The sequence below is a fragment of the Apodemus sylvaticus genome, chromosome 10 (assembly GCF_947179515.1).
Source record: "Apodemus sylvaticus chromosome 10, mApoSyl1.1, whole genome shotgun sequence".
Taxonomy (NCBI): Eukaryota; Metazoa; Chordata; class Mammalia; order Rodentia; family Muridae; genus Apodemus; species Apodemus sylvaticus.
Window position 1 is genome coordinate 4150452 of NC_067481.1, and position 21062 is coordinate 4171513.

General features: G+C 52.3%; 2 protein-coding genes across 2 annotated transcripts in view; both read left to right on the forward strand.

Moving 5' to 3' along the window:
* Timp2 (TIMP metallopeptidase inhibitor 2) overlaps positions 1-21062 on the forward strand; it is a 50600-nt gene that overhangs the window by 18359 nt on the left and 11179 nt on the right. The window contains exons 2-3 of the mRNA XM_052194574.1: positions 17840-17940; positions 20671-20779. Of these exons, the coding sequence (XP_052050534.1) occupies positions 17840-17940; positions 20671-20779 (210 nt within the window). The remainder of the gene's footprint in view (positions 1-17839; positions 17941-20670; positions 20780-21062) is intronic.
* Positions 3612-5278, forward strand: Cep295nl (CEP295 N-terminal like). The gene has a single exon (XM_052194572.1). It carries the CDS (start codon positions 3643-3645, stop codon positions 5263-5265), a length of 1623 nt encoding a protein of 540 aa, XP_052050532.1. The 5' UTR covers positions 3612-3642; the 3' UTR covers positions 5266-5278.

Sequence of the window (21062 nt, forward strand, 5' to 3'; positions counted from 1 at the left end):
GCTCAGAAATAGACTTTACGCCTTAGGTGGAACTGGTGCCATCAGCTAGTCACAGCAACACAGACCTTCCCTGTAACAACACCGAGGTGGCTATTCCCCGCAAAGCCCAGGGTTCCGTGTGGGGTGCATGTTCACACCCAGCTGCTCTGGGATCTGAATCGTCGGATCTCTCTGAGCTCCCATTTCTCCTGGCTGTTACAGACTTAGATGTGGTAATTCCAGGCCACTCAGTCTACGGCCTACTGTTGGAGAAACTACCAGACTGTTGATGAACTGCCTTGCCCCATTTTAAACGCCCACCACAGGAAGCAGGTTCCAGTTTCCCTAGCTGCTGATTGTGGAGGGCGTGAGACAGTCACACTGCAGCTTCGGTCTGCCTTTCTGTGGTGACTGTGGTTCTTCCTGTGCTCTTAGCTAGTGCATCTGTCTTCTTGGTGAAGTCTATCTGTATCTTGTATTTTTTCCTTTAAAAAAAAAGATTTATTTTTAATTATGTTGTGGTGGGAGTGTGGCGTGGGAGTGAGGTTGGGGTGAGGTGGGATGTGGGATAGGATTGTGGGGTGAGAAGGAGAGTGAAGTGCAGGGGATGGGTTTGGGAGCACGATGGTGGTCTGTGCACATGCGTGTGGTACCCATGGGGGCCAGAGGTGCCATATCCCTAGGAACTAGAGTTCCAGACTTTTCTGAGCCACCCCCACAGGAGTGCTGGGAATTGAACCCAGGTCCTCTGGAAGAGCAGTGCTAAGCCATCTTGACAGTTCTATTTGTATATTTTAAAAAACACCTCTTAAATTATTTTTTGTGTGCACGTAAGCAGGTGCCTGCGTGTGCCCCAGCACACGTGTGGAGGTGAAAGGGCAACTTCCAGCTGTTGATTCTCCTTCACGGGATCCTGGGGCTTGAACTCAGAATGACAAGCTTGTGTAGCAAGGTCTTTTACCTGCTGAGCCATCCTGCTGGACTCTGGTTGTATCTTTTAGGTTTTTAGACAACTGTTAGGTTGTGTTCTCATGGAACTGTTCAAATAGTATGAACTGGAGTCTCTTCCTGGATCTGTGGTCTGAAAACCTTGGTGTTTGCGGGAGGTGCACAGGCTCAGCTTCTGATGCTAGTCACCTGTCAATCTCCACTTTAACTGCTTGGGTTTTCCTCTTACATCTAAGAAATCTTTGCCTAAGCCAGGGCCACAAATGTATATGTGTATGTGTGTGTGTGTGTGTGTGTGTGTGTGTATGTGTGTATGTTCTCACACACACACACACACACACACACACACACACACACACACACACACACTTGTTTTCTTCTAAATGTTTATAGTTTTAGGCCTGACATTAGATCTCTATAGGTTTCACCGTGAGTTGATTTTTGTGCAAGATATGACGTAGGGTCTGAGTTCTTCCTTGAGTGTAGGCATCCTCCTGTCTCAAAACCATTTGTTAAGAAAAAAAGATGATTCTTTCCTACACTTTGAAAGAAAATCTCAGACCCTGAGTTGAGAGCCCCGTCTTCCTCCAGTTTTTTTTCCTTTTGGCTGCCATGGTGGTCGGCAGGCTGGTGGGTGTAATATCAGCTGTTGTTTTTAAGAACATGCTTCTAATTGCCTGGTTTGGAACAAGGATCTATCACAAGGACATACGTGTCCATGTCAGTGTAGTGCAACTGGCTGTGACTGGTCAAAGACCCTGTGGTCTACCTAGTCAGAGACCTCTTTCTAGGATGTGATCTGGCTCCAGTGTCCCCTGGCTCCCTGTTTCAGTGTCCCCATCTGTGGACCTCAGGTGGTAACAGGGCATTACCTCCCAGGGTTGCTAGACAAAAGTGATCTGTGCTCTGTGTGGCTGTGCACACCTATAGGCTCAGCAGCTATGTGTGGCTGTGGATGCCTATAGGCTCAGCAGCTGTGTGTGTGTGTGTGTGTATGCATGCCTATAGGCTCAGCAGATCTGGTGGTGGTGTATCCCTATAGGCTCAGCAACTGTATGTGGGGATGCATGCCTATAGGCTCAGCAGCTGTGAGTGGTGGTGTATGCCTATAGGCTCAGCAGCTGTGTGTATGGATGCATGCCTATAGGCTTAGCTACTATGTGTGGGGATGCATGTGTATAGGCTCAGCAGCTGTGTGTGTGGCTGTGCATAGCTATAAGCTCAGCAGTTGTGTGTGGCTGTGCATGCCTATAAGCTCAGCAGCTGTGTGTGGTGATGCATGCCTATAGGCTCAGCTACTTTGTGTGGGGATGCATGCATATAGGCTCAGCAGCTGTGTGTGGTAGTGCATGCCTATAAGCTCAGCACTTGGGGGATTGAGACAGGAAGATTACAAGTTCCAAGACAACATGGGTTATATAGGGAGTTCCCCATCTCCAAAAGGGAAACCTGCATGATGACTGCCTAGTGCCCCGAGGAGCCTGAACTGTAACATTATCAGTAATGGGCCTGCAGAGCTGCTTTCTGATGGCTGTGATTGACATTGACTTAAGCAGGTCAACCTGCTCCTGTAGGGACTGGAAGAAAGGGCAGTTGAGGGCTCTTCATGTGACCAATATGATCATGTGACACTGTCCCCTTGAGAATCACAGCTTCTCTTGGGAAATCTGGCAAAGCATGGGCCCTTCTGGTGTCACAGGGGCACACAGCAGTCCCCTGATGGCCTCACAGTGCCAAGCTGAGCACCGTGATGTAACATTCATGTCTCCTTTTCTGTCTGGTTTGTATCAGATCCATGGAGCAAGCATGTGCTCTCCCACACATATGCCTGCATATGCACCTCTGTTCTCGTAGACATGCATACAGATGCATGTGTGTCTGCATCTCTCTGTCTCGTCTCTGCCTCTCTGTCTCTCTGCCCCACCCCACTCTCTCTGGTTTACTCAATCCAAGTAGCAAGCATCTGTGTATACACACACTTCTTCTTGCACACCCCTGCTCTTGTGCATTCAGGTGTGTAACACAAGTGTATGAGCACACGTCCATACCCACAGCCCCACCCCACCCCCTGCCATCGGCTCTGTTTCATCTCTTCCCCTGGGAGCAGCCCACATTGTTGCTCTTCCCACCTTTCCCTCCCCCATTTTTTCTCAGCTGCTTCTTTCTGCAACCTCCCTCCACACCTGAGTCCTAACCTTGCCTCACGGGTGAAGAGTTCTCAGTCTCTACCCTGCTATTGTCCTTTGACCTGGCGGCCACCCTATGCACTTCAGGATGTTTAGTGACGCCCCTGGCTTGTCCCCAGCTGCAGATGGATAGCACCTCTTCATTCACTTGCGATGACAAAAATCATCTCCAGACATTTGCTAGACACCCTCTGCGGCCATACTCTGTGAAACACGCATACCCCCATGCAAACCCCCACCCGCATACCCACAACATCCGAGGTGTTCAGGACAGAAACCGAGAGTCGGGGAGTGGGTGCCAGTGGGCAGAGGCTGGGGAGAGATCTGGTGATGGCGGTTTCGAGTGCATCCTGTACTGAGAACCACATGTGCACTTGTCTCCAGGGCTTTGCACACTTTCCTCCAGCTGTCCGGAGCGGCCTGTGCCCTCCTGGCCTTGTAGGTTTGCTGTGACTCTCTTGTCGTTTCTGCGGGTGCTCCAGGCACCCGCACCTGCAACCTCCGCCTCTGGCGACAGCCGCCTTTGTTTATGAGTGTGTCTGCAAAACTCACAGAAATGCAGAGAGACACGGAGCGAGCAGCCCAACAGAGCCCCTCTTCCGAAGATGAAGCCTTGGTTTTGAGGCAGAAGCCTTCCCCGATGCAGGCCCGAGAGGAGGACAGTGCCTCTCTGCAGCAGTGGAAAACAAGGCAGCTGCAGCGCCTGGCTGAGGAGTTGAAGGCAGAGTGGCAGGAGGCCCGGCTGCAGCAGGTCCGACAAGCTGAGCGCCTCTATTTAGCCCAGCTGTTGGACAAGGCAGCCGAGCGGGGAAACGACCCCGGCGTGGATGAACAGAACCAGAGAGGGACAGCAAAACACACGAGGGCTAGAGAGAGAAACCGAGCAGCCTTCAGAGAAAAGGGCCGCAGGGAGGAGCACCCCAGACAGCACCCCAAGTCCCGGAAAAAGGCGCCATGCTCAGAGAGACGTAGTTCTGCCAAAGCCCGGGGCCCAACCTCCGGTGAAAAGGGTAAAGGGAGACGGGTGTCTTCAAGTAAGGGCCATGGTGGCTACCAGGGCCCTCGGGTGGCTAGAAGGGTAGATGCGGTGAAACTCAACCCATTCTTTGATGGCGCTGGAGAAACTGACTGCGGGGAGGAAGTACAGAAGGAATTCCGTGGGGGAAGGCGGCCCTCGGCAAAAGGGACTCGATTTGCTCACAACAGAGACCAGAGTCTGCAGGGCAAAACAACAGCCCTCGATCAGCCCCTGCTCGCTGGCCCCACCTTCAAACAAGGGGCTGCACCCCAGAGCCCCCCGAGCAAGTACAAGAATCAGTGGCACAAAGAAATTGAATCTACTTTCGAAGAATTGTTTAACACAAATAGGAAGCTGAAGAAACATCTGAATTTGCACCTCGAACAGAGGCTCAAGGCGGACCGGAATCCAGATGACCCACAGAGCTACTCAGATATTCGGAGTGAGAACTTTGGAACCCTGAGAGAAGAGAGCACGGAGGAGGTAGAAACTGCAGAGGAGTCTGGGAGCCCAACGGAGGTGGAGACCTCTGAGATGTGGTCCAAACCCAGTCTGAAACAGTTGCTGAGTGACACAGAGTACCCCAGGTACCAACAGATGGCAAAGTACCCGTTAAAGAGCGAAAGCCTAGTGCCTGTCAGGGCGGGAACATCTAGAGAACAAGATGACTTATTCTCGCTAAGCCCAGAGTCAGGACAGGAGCGACCCAAGTCACCTGCAGTGGAGGACGAAAGCCTCAAGCCTTACCTGCAGAAACAGGCAGACTCTGTGGCAAGCTGGATGGCTTTGAGGCAAAAGCAGAAGGCAGAGTTGGAGCAGAGAAGGCAAAAGACACTTTTGGAGCTGACAGAACACCCCAACATGAGCTTGGAGATCCACTACAAGGCCGAGCTGGAGGAAGAGCGCCGGGAACGCAGACGGATGCGCTTGGCCCTCCTCAAATCTTATTCCACTGGGATCCAGGCCCCGGCCCCTGAACGACACATTTCCCTGGACACCGGCCTTCTCGATGAGGACAAACAGAACCAGATGATTCGTGACCTTCAGCAGCAGATCTTAGAGCAAAACAAGCTACACCAGGAGTTTTTGGAAAAAGCCAGGAAACGCTTGCAAGAGTTTCAAAAATCATTTTAAAAGCAGACCCACCCACGATAAATACATCCCTGATGGCTGCTTTGCCTGCACCAATGCCTGTGTCTCTTAAATCTCTTTCTTTTTCATCCCAGCAAATGCCTTCCTGCAGAAGCAGGATCCTTGTGGGGTCCAGAGAGTGAGTCTAGGTGGTGTTCTACAGACGGTCTGTTTTTATGGGCTCTGGGGACTCATGAAAGCCCCAGGTAAAATGGATTCTTCAGATGGTTTAGCCAAACACTGGGCTTTCTGGGGCATTCAGGGTTAGACGGGCACAGTTTCAAAAGATACATCATTGGTTGTTTGGCCGCTGACTGAGACAATGTCAGAGCCATTAGCTAACATCTCCCTCCTTTAGGAGACTGGGAAAAACAAAGACAACAGTGTTTAACAATATATGCACTCTTAGAACCTTATGGGTGGGGGACAGGCAAGCCCAGCCTAGCTGGGTGACTGTCTGGGGCCAATGCTGATTGTGGAGTGGTGGCGGCGGCAGAGGGGAGACCTCATGTTTTCGTTCCTGTTCCTTAGCTTTCCAGACTGAACCAGCAGCTACCTGGCTGTAGGGAGCATGCATGGGCTGGGTAAATGGGGACCAACAAACTTTCTCTGCAGAGCCCAAGTGTGTCTGCCCTCCTTTAGCCAGCTAGCATCTAGCCACTGCTTAGCTCAGCTTTTGAAGCCCCAAAGAAGCGTGGAAGCTTAGAGGAGTGTAGAATGTACCATAAGCTACTGGAGGGTGCATGAGGCCCTAGGTTCAACCCCTGACACTACAAAAGTATTCAGGTTAGCAGTGGGGTGGGCGTGGCCATAGTGGGGGTGGCCAAGTACAGTGGGACCTGACTATGGCTCCTCTTTAGTTTCTGAGCCTTCTCTCATTCCTCTCTTTCCCCTCCCATTGTCCTCTCACTGGTAGCTTGATGGATCATATTTGATCATGACGCATTAGTAATATCAGTCTATAAACGGCCATATTTATCTCTTATATGTATTTTGTAGACCACATAATGGACAACTGTAAGTATGCCAGCCAAATCCATGACCTAGGGGAGGTCCTCTGACATACATCGATTTTATCTTAACCCCCTACTTCCTCAAACATGCACCTGCTGAGAGCCCCCAGCACATACACTTGTACTGAACATGGTGGGTCATGGGTGGTTTTCCTTGGGGTTGAAGTTCCTCGCTGTGGTCTCGGCCTCGATCTTGACCCCCCCAGCCACCAATGTAAAACCTCCATGCATGGTATCTTCATGGGGCTCTCGAAGCCCGCCTTCCAGGATCCCAGCTGTGTTCAAGCCTCTGTAAGAAGAGCGCCACGCAGCCAGCGCCTTTGGATCAGGAGGCCTGGTGCCGAGGAGTGCTTCAGAGTCTAACCCCAGCTTTGGCACCGGCTCTTGTTTAAAAAACGCTTTTGGAAGCTGCGAACGAAAGCGTGCAGCTGGGGCGTGGGTGGGAGGGCTCCGTTTACCGCCCCTTGGTTTCCCATTTGCACCATTCCTGCTGAAAGAGCTCCCTCTGCTTTCCTGAGAGAGTTTACTTACACCAGAGAGTTCACTTACACCGAGTGCCAAACCCTGTCCCCGACCCTTCCCGCAACCTGGTCCCAGCAGGTAAGCTGCGAGCATCCTGTGAGGACTGTACAACTTGTGCATGGCAAAAGGCACAAGCAATGAGTAGCCCGTGTGATCAGTGTTGCTCAGGCCCACAGCATGACATAACGTACTGGGCATGACGTGATGACGTACTGGGCCTGGTGGGTGTGTAGGTCTGAGCAACCTGAGGTTGAGGCCTCCAACCACCGTGCTCCTCAGCTGGCTGGCCCTAGCAGTATCCCACAGGGGGTTGAAATTTGCTTTTGTTTCTCAGTCATCCGACCTCGTTCCTGCCTGACTGTCAGTCGACGCCCAGTGTTGCATGACACAGGGCATCCTGGAGCACCACCTCCATCCAGAGGAGTCGAGTGGGTGTTGCGGTGTCCCTCAGCCTACAGCCGTGGTCACAACTGGACCTCACGTTGCGTAACCGAGCTTCCCCACTTAGTGGAAGCCGCAGCCCAGTGAGCAGGCAGGTCCATCTTCCCGGAGCGCAGTGTTTTTGTTTCCATTTACGAAGATGGTATTTGCGGCCCGTGTTCTGAGTGAGGACGCGCTCCTCCTCGGCTACACTGAGCTAAAAGTAGGTGTAGGGACGGGTACTGAGACATGACGAGGGATGAGTCACCTCTGCCCGGACAGTAACACCTACACTGTCCCTTGGCAGGGAGCATGAGGAGAAACCCTGCCCTCTCCCACCCGTCTCATACAAGGCTAAAGGGGGATGGGCTAGCCAGTGGTGTAGGTTGTAAATCCAACCCCTAGGACCTCCTCCTGATGAACAATGGCTTCCAGAGATTCCCTAAGGAGATATTATGGCTGCCTTCCCATCTCCTCCCCAGAGGGTCGGAAGTTGGCGAGGACCCCATTTACCCCTTTGGTCACACTGAGACATCTGAGTGGCAACGCAAAGTCCTCGGGTGTAACCTGGAGCCTCCACAGTACCCTCCTCTCTCCTCGCCCATCAGCCGAGTACCACAGTGGCAAGGGTAAAGCCTCTGCCACTCGGGGGGCCAGGCAAGGAGTCAGCACGCTGACCACCCCCCCCCCAGCCTTGAAGAGTCCATTTCCTCCCTCATTCAACTTCAGCCATCTGTCACCAGCATCTGCATTCTTGACGGGTATTCGAGGACGCTTTTGGCTCCTGCTTGACACCGCTCAAATCCTGAGGCGTTTGTCCACATGGACGGCGATGCTGGCCAGGGTTGGGCGGCCATATTCACACTCCAGCTGACAAACTAGCCTCCAGCTGACTGAAACAGGGTAGTAAGGGCTAGTGTGCAGCTTCCGGGTTTATACAGAGCTCTGTCTGGTTGCAGGAGCATGCAGGCATGGAGGCTGCCTTTATCCTCCGCCTCCTGAAGACCTGGGATTCTTGCCCTGCACCACCTCAGAGCACTGTGTAAGCCAGAGCTGCTCCCTGGCTTTGTGTCTGCACCACAAGGGGTGGGGAGGTGGGGCAGAACCTTATTCCAGCTATGAGCTGCATTCATCAGAATCCTCCTCAATCAAGCTCCTTCCCTGTGTGTCTGCCCCACACATTTTCTCTAAAGTACAAATACTCAGAAAGGACTCCGGTACTGACCAAGTGCTGGACAGGCACCCCGTCTGCCCAAGAGATTTGCAGGACAACAGCAATGTCACTGTCCACAGGTTGGGGCACGCCTGGAATATCCACCAGATGAGAAACGCAGGTGCCCGCACTGTTTACTGCCACCCCGGCTGAACCAGTCAGTTGTGACCAGATTGACCCATCAAGGCACACTTAGCTCAGTGGCCTCTCACCGCCCGCATGGCTAGCACACATGCACATGCTAAGCACCCAGCCGTGTGTGTGCACATGCTGACAGCAACGCTCAGGACGCCACACCAATGAGAGGATGGGTGTAGAAAAGGGGCATGAGTTTGAGAGTGGGGCAGGGACCCTCTCTAACCTGTATTGTCCCCCAAAACACACATAATGGCAAGAGATCAGTTCAGACTGAGACCAGACAGGGTCCGGCCTCCAGCCAGTCTACAGAGAACCCGGGCTGGGAAAGCTACAGGCTTGGGACCATCTGCCAGACACTTGAGGGCTATCCTGAATGTCCTTCTGTACTCTGTGGCTTGGGGTGGGGCTCTACTGATGAGGGGCTGGGGAATGGGAACCCCCATTCTGCTGTGTCCCTTCAGACGTGGTGTGTGGGCTCTGCTCACAGTCCCGTGCCTTAGGGTCCCACTCAGGCCCAGGATTGTCAGTGCTGAGCACTGAAACAGACGTCCAAAGGTCTGCTCATTCTAGGTCCCCTCCTGGGAGAGGAGCGAACGAGGAAAGGTGACTGCCGTCCATCCATTTGTCCGCCTGTCTGTCTGTCTGTCTGTGGCCACCAAGTGAAGATCCCAATCTGCCTCTGCTGTCATGTCACTCAGCCCCTTTCCCTCAGTGCTGTGGGAAGGCAGGCAGCTTACAGGGGTCGGCAGAGCACCCGCGGGAATCTCTCTAGTCTTGCTCTGCCCTGCTCTGTACTGCCCGGCTTGCCTGACTTTGGGATTTGCAGGGCTGAGCTCGGCTCCCGTGAGGCTCTTGGCTTCTTGGCATAGAACTTGCCGAGCAGCAACCTCCTCCACAAGGCCACACTGTTCTCAGCAAACCCTCCCAGGAGCGGGATGAATTTTTTTCAAATGATTCAGCGGCACGTGAATGGGAAGGGCTGCACTTAAGGCCTTGGCATAAGATCCTGCCGGCCGCCGCTGGAAAGGAAGGGTTGCAGGGTGTGGGTTTGGTTCCACCAGGCCTGGGAGGACAGAGCCAACCGGGGTCCTGGGGGGCACGAGGCAGCTGGAGGGCTGGGCCAAGAATGCGTGTAGCTTGCTTCTGCTCGCTCATATAGATGTGCCATCGCCCTCCCCGAGAAGAGCCCGAGGAATGGGCAGGGAATGGAGATGGGAAAGCCGGTCTCCATGGAGACGGGCATCTAGCGGACAGCCACCCTCCTGTGCGTGCGAGCATGCTAGAATCTGAGCGGTGGGCAGGGAGCCTGCTGCCAGGCAGGCCTGGCACGTTCCCAGGCACCAGTCCATGGGTGGTGTGGCCCAGAGCTGAGTGCCCTGCAGTCTCTTGGTCAGAGCCTTGGAACCGCATCCTCCTCCTCCCTCACCCTCAGCCACACCCATCGGCTCGCCTTGGCCTGAACTGATGTAGATGAACAGGTCTTGACCTCATCCTGAGTAGGCTCAGCCTTACCCCAAGGCTGGAGCTCTGCTTGGTTTCACATTCCCCAAAAAGCCCAATTGCCGCCTATGAGGGGACAGATCATCGGATTTGGGAGTGTCTGAGGGAGGGGCTGGCTGGTCTCAGCTGCTGATGGAAGGAGGCGGTGTGGAATCCTGCTCACCAGCACAGGACTGTTTTTAATTACTGAATGACAGCCCCCTTTTCCTTTTTAGGGAAACGAGAGAAAAAGGATTTGGGGAAGGTCTTTTTTTTCCTTCACCAACCAGAGTGGCTGGGCATGGAGCAGACAAAGCAGGGTAGAGCTCAATGGATTAGCTAAGCCCTCTGCAGAGGTCGCCATGAGGTCACCAGAGAGGAGGGTGGTCACCATGAGGCCGGAGTCAGCAGGTAGAGCTGGAATCCTTGGTACCTGAGGACTTGTCGGCACCAAACCTTCTTTTCATCCCTCGAACATCTAGTTGCTCACCTCTAATTGTACCTGCACGTGCTGAGGTGTTGCCTCCAGACCTGGGATCCAGAGCAGGTCTTAGGGCTGCAGGACAGAGCCCCTCCATTGACCACTGTTCCCCATCCCCAGAGGTTCCCCCAGGCAGTGAAGTCAGCCCATTCTAGGGAACAAGGGCAGTCCATCCAAGTGCTCGTCCCCATGCCCTCCACAGCCCCACTCAGGTCCCACAGCAGTTCAAGGACAGCATCCTGAACACTGTAACCATCTGATGGCAGCTGTCATAGGACAAAGCCAGGACACTGTGGCTGGTCTTATGTCCCAGCTGAGGGTGTAGATGTCCCAGCTGAGGGTGTAGAACTGGGGCACTGCCCAGTTCTTCTCCATATTGACTTTTAGGCTTCAAGACAAATTAATCCAGATTTAGTGGTCAGGCAGCCTGGTTGACCAGCTACATGTGTTGTAGCTGCTCCCCTCCCCTTTTTTTTCTTTGTTTTTTGATTATATGTAAGTACATTGTAGCTGTCCTCAGACACACCAGAAGAGAGCATCAGATCCCATTACGGATGGTTGTGAGCCACCATGTGGTTGTTGGGATTTGAACTCAGGACCTCTGGAAGAGCAGTCAGGGCTCTTAACCACTGAGCCATCTCTCTAGCCGGTGATGCTCCCTCTAAAGGGACAAGAAACTGATTCCAAGGGGCAGCCTCGGGGTCTAGTTTGGGTGGAGTTGGCACTTTGCTAGCTGAATGGAAAATGTAAAGGACAAGACTATGTCACATGTATGTTCAAAACATGTCTGATCCATGACATGTTTTTTGGGAAGCTTAATAAAGAGACCTTATAACCACCCCCACCCTCCCACCCAAGAACAGGCTAGAGAAAGCCACCAGGGCCTCCCTGAGAGAAAGAGATGTTTCTTTTAGAATGTAGCTGAATCGATAGGTAAGAACTCTCCCAGGAAACAAAGAAGTGGAGCGGCTGGGCTGAGTAGGGCATCTGCAGCTGAGCCTAATGTTACCGCATTGGTATCCATTTGTATCGGTGGGATGAGGGAGGTCTTTCCGTGAGGGAGCTCCCCCACCTTACTGCCAGCAGCTTTAAAACAATGTATTGCTGTCTTAGGTTGTGTTGTAACATAGGAACTCCCGCAAGCCCTCCTGATTCCAGCTGGCAGTGTCTTGGCAGAGACAGAAACTTGGCAAAGTTGCCATTCCATCTCATGTCCAAGAAGGAGGAGCGCCCCGAATTAAACTGACAGGTTTTCTATAAGACCTTGCTGGTGTCATGTCACAGCAGAACCCTGAAGGATGGGGTGGCCTGGTTGTGACCCTCTAGTGATCCTTCAGCCTCTGAAGACAGGTGTTGATAGCTACAGGGTCGACTGTGCTCAGTATGGGAAGCCCACACCCGAGAGAGGGGCTAGGAAGGAGCCCTCCATAGGACTCAAATGTTCAGTCGGCTGGTGGGATTGTCCCAAGAGCAGGTGGACCCACAAGAGGGTGACAGACGCCAACAAGGAAGACTTGTACAGGAAGGTTTCCTTCAGCTTAGGACCCTCCAATGGACTATGGGTGTGGTGTGTCTTTAGAATCTCAAGGGACTTCCACGATGACGTTACTATGGACACTATCAGAATCTAAAGTTGCTGACAAACTGGGTGTGATGGTGCAGGCCTTTAATCCCTCCTGCTCTTGGGAGGCAGAAGCGGGTAGATCTCTGTGAGCTCAAGGCTAGCCTGGTTTACTTAGTGAATTCCAGGCTAGGCAAAGTTACATAGTGAGATTCTCTCTCTCTCTCTCTCTCTCTCTCTCTCTCTCTCTCTCTCTCTCTCTCTCTCTCTCTCCTCTCCTCTCCTCTCCTCTCCTCTCCTCTCTCTTTCCTCTCTCTCTCTCTGTGTACACACACACACACACACAGTCTTGTTGGATTTATGAACATGTCTTCAGGGCTCAATAGACCATGTGTTGGTGACTTAGGGGACAGACAGGAGCACCTTGGGAAGGAGAACCATGGCTCTTTGGCCACGGTAGTATCCATGGAATATTTCGAATCTTCCAGTTGCCTTTAGCCATGGCCATCACCTCTAGAGTTTCTAGCAACTTCCCTCCTAGAGAGGACAGTAGTGGGATAGTCCAGCCTCTGTTGCTGTCCCTGGGCAGTAGTGATGGTCAAAAGGCAAACAAGTCCCATAGTCTCTGGCTCATTACCAGTGACCTCGACTCCACCCACCTAGGTCTTTTCCATGCCCTTCTGCTGGGTACACTGGGGTTGTTTTTGCAGGCTCCTGGAGGGGGAAGTGACATCATGTGGTATCCTCAGCCAGAGGGATGGGGGAGGGGCTCTGCGGTTGTGTGTGCTTTGAATTAAGTCAGCGCTTGTGCGTTCCAGTAGCCGGCATCTGGCAGTGAATCCATCAGTCAGTGAAGAGCTCTCAATGGCAAACCCAGATGTTGGCTTAGCAGAAGGAAAAGAGGAGAAAGCAAATTTTGAGCTGCAGGGGGTGGAGGCACAAAGCACTTGAACACGGGCCTCCTGCTGCTGTGTCCAGCTCCGTGGGTAGGTAGTGGGACAGGACTGGATATGGCTGGCCCAACCCTGGTGTCTGCCCCCATAGCATGTAAGTGTCCAGTCAATAGTCACCCATGCCTTGCTGCTGGTTCATCCCAAATTCTCTGAGTCTCTGCCCTACCCTGGCCTTCAAATGGCTGGGGACTCAGGAAAACTGCCCGTTCTGTGATGGGTTTCCCTTCTCTACAGCCCCAGAGGTCACAGTGATGACTCCTGCTGTGTGTGCGTATAGGGGTTATGCTTCTAGAGAATTCTCTATATCCTCTCCTTTCCTATCCATCTGTCTGTCCACTGCCTAAATCAGAGTGATCGAAGGCCAGGGCAGTGAAGGCTTTTACTGGGAAGACCTCCCCAGTCTCCTCCTCTGTCCAGTGTTCTCAGCAGGTAAGAGCTAAGACTCGAATCTGCTGCACTCAACAGTGGGAGAGGAGTGTCCACCCAGGTTTAACCCAGACCTGTGGTCCCGTGGCTAGCCAGACGCAGCCCAGTTGTCAATGGAGATTATTCATTCTGCCCCTCCGCACTCCCTACAAACACCCCCAGAACTCCCCCCACCCCGTTAACATTCTAGTCTGAAAATCCTGTGTCTACCCCAGGCTCTCAGTTCATCCATCTCTGAAAAAAAGAAAGTAGATGGCCCCCAGCCCTGAAGCAAAGGGAGCACACAACCACATGCTGTCCTGGCTTAACCCATCTGGCTGCCACAGGACCAGGGCCAGCGGTACAGGTCTTTGTCTTATAGGAACAAAGAAATCTGCCCCGTTCTCTGCCCTGCCCAGGGCTTCACTAACCCTTGCCATCACAATATGACACGAGCTGGTGACATCTGTGTTACCCACACCGTCAAATGGTCTCTGAAGATCACAGCAGTCAGAGTTCATCTCTGCGGCACTTCTCAGACACATTCGTGCACCCGTTTGCTTCTCCGCCTTTCGGTTTAGATCAAGTCAGGGACTCGACGGCGTGTGGGAAGTTGGGGGCTTCTGTAAGACAGCAGTATTGAATCCTGGGTGCCATGGGAGAGAAGGGGAGCTTTTGGCTATCTAGAAGTCAATGGGCTTATTTTCCAATTGCCAAGTGGGTAGTGCCTTTATTGAACTTTCATTGTTTGTCTTGTGTTGAGACATGGTCTCAAATATCCCAGGTTAGCCTCAGACCTCTATAGTTTGAGAGAACGGTAAGATTCTAACTAAGCATGAGCCATGTCCAGTTGTATGTGGTAGGGCTTGAACTAAGGGCTTTGCGGATAACTACACAATCCCTCTACCTACTGAGCTACAGCCCCAGCCCTTAGTGAACACTTTGGAGCATTAAGCAGTGTGAGGTATGGTGGGCCGTTACTGAGAAGCAAGGCTAGAAGTTCTCTAGGAGGGAGGCGAGTTGCTCCTTTGAGACCCCTGCCCCGCCTTGTTTCCAAGCTGATGATGGGGCAAACAAAGAGCAAACACTGGGCAGTGTTTATCCGACATGCTCCCGCAGTTGCATAAGTACGGTGATGCTTGTACAGATTACACAGCAGGGACCAAGGACCAGCCACACGTGTGCCGCCATCCTGAGGCTGTCAGGGTCAGCCCAGCTCCATCTGGTAGATGTTCTCCGAGTCCCATCTGTTCCATAGCATCGCCTCTACCTGAGAGGACCTCTCAGCAGGCAGGTGCACAGGGTTTACGGCAGGAAGTGTGAGAGGTGAGGTGAGCACCAGCCAATGCAGGGAGAAGCCAAGAAAGGACGATTCTCAAGGCTGAGTGGATGGCCTCTGCGAAGGGAGCTAGAGGTGCCATCTTGGATAGAAGGGCTTTTCTGTTCCTAGGAGGGGGCATCTCTGGGTATCCAAGCAGGTGGGGGCCAAGGAGCAGAATGGATTAGGGAAGAGCAAGGGGCCAAGCGAAGTTGCAGGAAGTGTAGCTCTAGCTGTCCTGGAATTAGCTACGTAAACTAGGCTAGCTTCAAATTCAGAGATATGCTTCCTTCTGCCTCCCCAGTGTTGGGAATAAAGGCACCAATGCATCATCTGACTCAAGTGGTAAGTGAGGGTGTTTTGCAGGAATGTTTATGGAGGAAGCACAGAACCAAGAGAGGGCCCTTTGTTCTGGGGTGGCCTGCCCTGGTGGCTTTCACCAGGTTGTGGCTGTTTGAACTCAGGCTTGCTTCAGGCTGGGAAACAGGAACCTGGCCAGGCCAGTGGTTACTCAGCTGCACAGAGGGACCAAAGCACCAGTGTTAATCGATCTTGGAGCTGGGTGGGGCCCAGGCTGTGGTGTGAGACTCATGGGGCAGGATCCCAGAGTGCACCAGGGTCTGAGGAGCAGGTGGCACTCCCACGTGCCTGGACCTCCCTGCCTCTGTGGAAAACCATCCTGGCCAGAAGTTTCCAAAACATAAACTGACCGCTGGAGACTCTGAGCCGGCACTGCCTGCTCCTTGTCTCTGTCTAGCTAGTGTGCCCGGTGACAAACACTTGCCCAGAGCGACCCTATACCACTGCCGTTTGAAGGGCAGGGCTTTTAAAGCCATTAAAATAGGCCCTGGCCCAGGTAATAAGGTCCAAGTGAAAGAAAGGCGGGCCTGCCTGTCACAGCATCTGCTGCCCCGCCCCACCGTGGCAGGTCTCCAGGGAGGGAGCAGGGCTAACCTGTGGTCCTGTCAGCGTGACCAGGCTTCATAACACTCTGGAGATTTCCTGGTCTGCCTCTTCCCACCACTTCTTAAGGCTGTTCCTGGACTAGGTTTCCTACAGGACCTGCTTCCTTACCATCGCCGTCTAAGGTTTACGAGCCACACCAGCGTCACCAACCATAGCCTGCGTCATGCGCTTTCCCACCCATTGTCGTACTTCTCATAAAACATGCGGCGTGCACCTGTCACCCCAGTACTGGGACAGAAAAGATGAGCTGGGCCCAGGGGCTTGCTGGCCAGAGAGAAGCTTCACTGTGAGCTTCAGGCCAGTCAGAGACCCTGTCTCAAAATCCAAGGTGGAGGGCTGGAGAGATGGCTCAGCGGTTAAGAGCACTGACTGCTCTTCTGAAGGTCCTGAATTCAAATCCCAGCAACCACATGGTGGCTCACAACCATCTGTAATGGGATCTGATGCCTTCTTCTGGTATGTCTGAAGACAGTGACAGTGTACTCACATACATTAAATAAATAAATCTTAAAAAAAAAAAAAAGAGCACTGACTGCTCTTCTGAAGGTCCTGAATTCAAATCCCAGCAACCACACAGTGGCTCACAACCATCTGTAATAAGATCTGATGCCCTCTTCTGGTGTGTCTGAAGAGAGCTACAGTATACTCACATATAATAATAAGTAAATCTTAAAGAAACAACAACAACAACAAAAACAAGGTGGAGAGTCGGTGAGGACTCAGTGCGTAAACTCACATGGTAGAGAGAGAAAACTGACTCTCACAAATTGTCCTCTGACTTTGCAGCGTGCAAACCTTGCCACCTCCAATAAATTAAAAATAATCCTCTCCTCCAAGCAATAAGGCAATTGGCATCTGAGAAATAAAGGTCTCGCCAGGCAGTGGTGGCGCACGCCTTTAATCCCAGCACTTGGGAGGCAGAGGCAGGTAGATTTCTGAGTTCGAGGCCAGCCTGGTCTACAGAGTGAGCTCCAGGACAGCCAGGGCTATATAGAGAAACCCTGTCCTGAAAAAAATCGAAAACCAAAAAAAGAAAGGAAGAAAGGAAGAAAGAAGAGGAAGGAAACTGAAGGTCTCCTCTGACTTTTGCGTGCACGGCCTCTGCATAGGATGCTTTACACGGGAACTTCTTCCTTCTGGATGACTAGAGAGGGAACTTAGGCACTCTGGCATGCTAGGCAGGTGGTCTGCCTCTGTACTCCAGGAGCCCCAGTGTGAGTCCCCAGATCTGAGTAAATCAGGCTCCTTTGAGGCGGATGGCTGCCTCTCTGCCATCCTCAAAGCCTGTTTGAGGATGAGGTGCTGCTAGCTCGCTGGCTGTCCATCAACCCCACCTACAGGAGCGGAATTGCATGCCAGGCCGCTAGTTAAACACTTCTCTAGTGACCAATAAACAGGCTGAACCAGACCCACAGTGGCTGCCACCAGTGGGCTGCAGCCACCTGGGCAGGGATGCTTCTGCCTTTGCCCTTGCCAGCAAAGGATTCATTTGGGGATTTATTGGTTTGGACTGGTTTGTTTTGTTTGAGACAGGGTCTCACTTTGTAGCCCTTGCTGACCTGGAACTCACTATGTAGACCAGGCTGACCTTGAACTCACAGATTATCTGCCTGTTTCTGCCTCCTCACTCCCCACCCCAAGTGCTGGAGTCAAAGGCACGTGTCACCATGTGTCACCACACCCAGCTTTTTGGTTTTCAATTTTTGTCTTTTTGAGACAGGGTTTGATTAGCCCGGGCTGGCCTTGACATTCTGGCCCTCCTGACTCTACCTTCCAAGGGCTGGTAAGGTGTGTGTCACCGTGCCCAGTTTTATTTGGTGCTCGGTACTAGAGATTGAACATGGGCCTTGGTGCAGGCTAGGCAAGCACTCTACCAGCTGAGCCGTGTCCCAGCCACAGTGAAGAACTCTTGCTGATAACCCCGGCATGACAAGCCTCTCCTTGCTTACGACAAGCCAGGACTCCTCTGACCCCTCAGGTTACAGCAGGTGGGCAATAGCCTCACCTCCCCCAACACTTCCCATAGGGAGCACATCTTACTCCCGTGGGTGGAGCCTTGATCCTGGTTACGGGGACTTTCCTCACATCCCTGTCTCTGTGCTTTGCAGTGATCAGGGCCAAAGCAGTGAGTGAGAAGGAGGTGGATTCCGGGAATGACATCTACGGCAACCCCATCAAGAGGATTCAATATGAGATCAAGCAGATAAAGGTACATTGACTGCATGGGTGTGGGGGGAACAGGGGCGGGGCAGTGGCAGCAGCAGGGGCAGTGGCAGCAGCAGGGGCAGCGGCAGTGCAGCAGCAGGGCAGGGACAGTGGCAGGGACTCGCCCAGCCACCCCTAGGCCAGAGAACTGAGTTGTCAATCTACAAGAACATAAAAGCCAGGCAGAGCTGTTATATTTTCAGCTATCTCAGTCACCATCCTACGTTGTAGGATGACCCCAGGACCAAGGCAACGCTTGTAAAAGAAAACATTTAATGGAGTCTTTCTTACAGTTTCAGAGGTTTAGTCCACGACCATCATAGTGGGAAGCAGACAACGGCATGGTGCTGGGGCACAAGCTGCGAGCTTTGCATCCCCATCCAAAGGCCGGACGAGAAACACATTGGGCCTAGCATAGGCATTTGAAACCTCAAAGCCCACCCCTAGTGACACACCTCTTCCAACAAGGCCACACCTCTTAATCCTTCCCATACAGTTCCACTAGCCTGGGACCAAGCATTTAAATACCCGAGCCTGTGGGACCAATTTCGTTCAGACAACCACATCTGTCTAGTTCCAGAAACATGCTATCCTGGTTTTTCTGGATGATACACTGGTGTGTAGCATGTTGTAAAAGGATGTGTCTGGCAGGTGGGTGTGCTCAGGGGCAGCTTTCCTCCCCGTGCTGGGCCACTTACTGAGAAGGTATCCCATTGGGTGGACAGGACTGTGGTCAGAGAGAGTGCACAGGCAGCTGTAGTGACTGGTGGTATCTGCTAGTGTTTTCGGGGTCTTTTCCATGTTGGGGACAAATAGGCAGAGATCCACGTTTGAGAGAGAGTGGGAGAGGGAGAGACTGAGGCCGAGGTTGAGGCTCAGTGGGGAGAGTGCTCGCCTAGCGTACCTGAAGTTCTAAGTTTGAACCCTAGCACAGCAAATGAGATGCACAGGTGCCTGCTGATCACATTTACTACCTTGAAGTCCAAAGGAAGGCAGCTGGCTCCTCCAGTGTGAGAGGCAGCTTTGCCACACCACAGTGGTTGTGTCACCTCAAGAGGATGACTAGCCACTCGATACCAAAGCCTCTTAGGAGGCAGAGAAACAAGCAGCCTTTCATAACATCCTCATTGCTTAATGCCAAGGAAGTGACTCTGACACTTTGGAGTGGCGTCATTTCAGATGCCTGAGGAGGCCCTTCCTGCAGGGTGCTCTAGGAGAGAGGTTGGAGGGTAGGGTCGCAGCGTCAAGAGTGCACTTGCTGCCCTTTCAGAGTTCAGGTCCCAGCACCCACGTCCTGCAGCTCACAACCACCCGGACTTCCGCTGGAGGGACTCCAGCGCCCTCTTCTGGCTTCTGAGGGTATCATGCCATGGCAGCAGACATGCAGACAAACATGTCATGTAAATAGAAATAAAGTAAACTGTTAAAACTCAAAGGAAGGAAGAAGGAAAGGAGGAGGAGACAAAAAGAAAAGCCTCTCTCTGGAGTGTTAGGAAGGACAAGAGTAAAATGGGAAAAGTGGGGACACTACACACACACACACATACAGCACACACATATACCCCCACTCACACACCACACCACACATTATACATCATTCACATACACACACATACACACACCACATACATATACCATTCCACACATATCACACATATACCCCCCACAGGCACCCCCCCCACACACACTCCACACATGTACATACACACATCACACACATACACACCACACACACACATACCACACATATGCATACCACATACACACACCACACACATACACACATACCACATACACACCAGATATACCACACACCACACATGCCTACACCATACACAACATACATACCATATACATACACATATACCACACATATACCACACACAGACACACACACACCACACATAGACATACACATGTCACACACATACCACATACACCATATACATATCACACACACATCACACACTCACACACATACCACACCACACACACACACACACACACATCTAGTTGCTGGGAATGTCTTCCCCAGCAGGGCGGCTGAAGAACTGAGTGATTAAGGCACTGAGAAATCAAACCCTCTCCCGACCCCAAGATTCTGTTCTGGTTCCAGGCTCCTTTCTCTCCTTTTTTGTCCTCTGGAAGCCAGTGCTTCAAGACCAAAATCTCTGGAAATAAATGGTGTTTTGTAGTACAAGCCTATAACCCCAGCATCTGGCTGAGGCAGGAGAATGAAGAATTCAAATCTAGGACTGGCTACAAAGTAAAATGAATCCTGAAGTAGGGCTGCGGTATAAATTATTGGGCCTAGGTTTAATCCAGAAGTGGGGGTTGGGAGATGGAGGGGTGAAGATCAAAAGAACATGGGGAATCCACAGCAGATAAATTAACACAGTTCCTGGGAACAAAGATGAGCCCTCCGTGGCCAGTGAGAATCTCTAGACTTTATCCTGTGATCCTAAAATGACGTCCTGAGAGACATATCCTTGGAGAAATTCTCCCTCAGATGACAGGACTGTGCTCACCCGCTGAGATCTCCCCACAGCCCTCAGCAGATGACTCTGAACATCTTCACAAAGCAGTGGTGACTTGTGAATCCATGGGTCACGCGTGTGCATCCTGGGTCGGGGTTGAGGGACACGCCTGCGTGCAGCCATGAGTTCCTGTTCCCATCATGCTCTGGTTGAGAGCCACATCTGTATTATACCTGCTGCCCTCCTGTGTTTTGCAGATGTTCAAAGGACCTGACAAAGACATCGAGTTTATCTACACGGCCCCCTCCTCAGCAGTGTGTGGGGTCTCGCTGGACGTCGGAGGAAAGAAGGAATATCTAATTGCAGGTGTGTGGGAGGAGTTCACCCTTCCCCACTGAATGCTGAATTGTGGTGCAGAGAATTCCCGGGTCCTGGTCTCTAAGGAACAAACTTCCCACACTGCCCTCTAGAGGCGAAAGAGCAGAATTGCGTTGGGCTAGGGACGGCTAATAGCCCAAGTCCAGGAGGCATGGCCTTTTGCCAGAGGCACCCGCCAGGCCCTCACCTATACAAAAACTGTCTGTGTTAGCAGCCTCTCTAGCAGGCCACATTCCTGGGAAGGCCAGCAGCAATTCCTTCCCTGGGCACT

Coding starts and splice junctions, on each gene's coding strand:
- Cep295nl (XM_052194572.1), top strand. CDS start 3,643: ATGAGTGTGTCTGCAAAACTCACAGAAATGCAGAGAGACACGGAGCGA.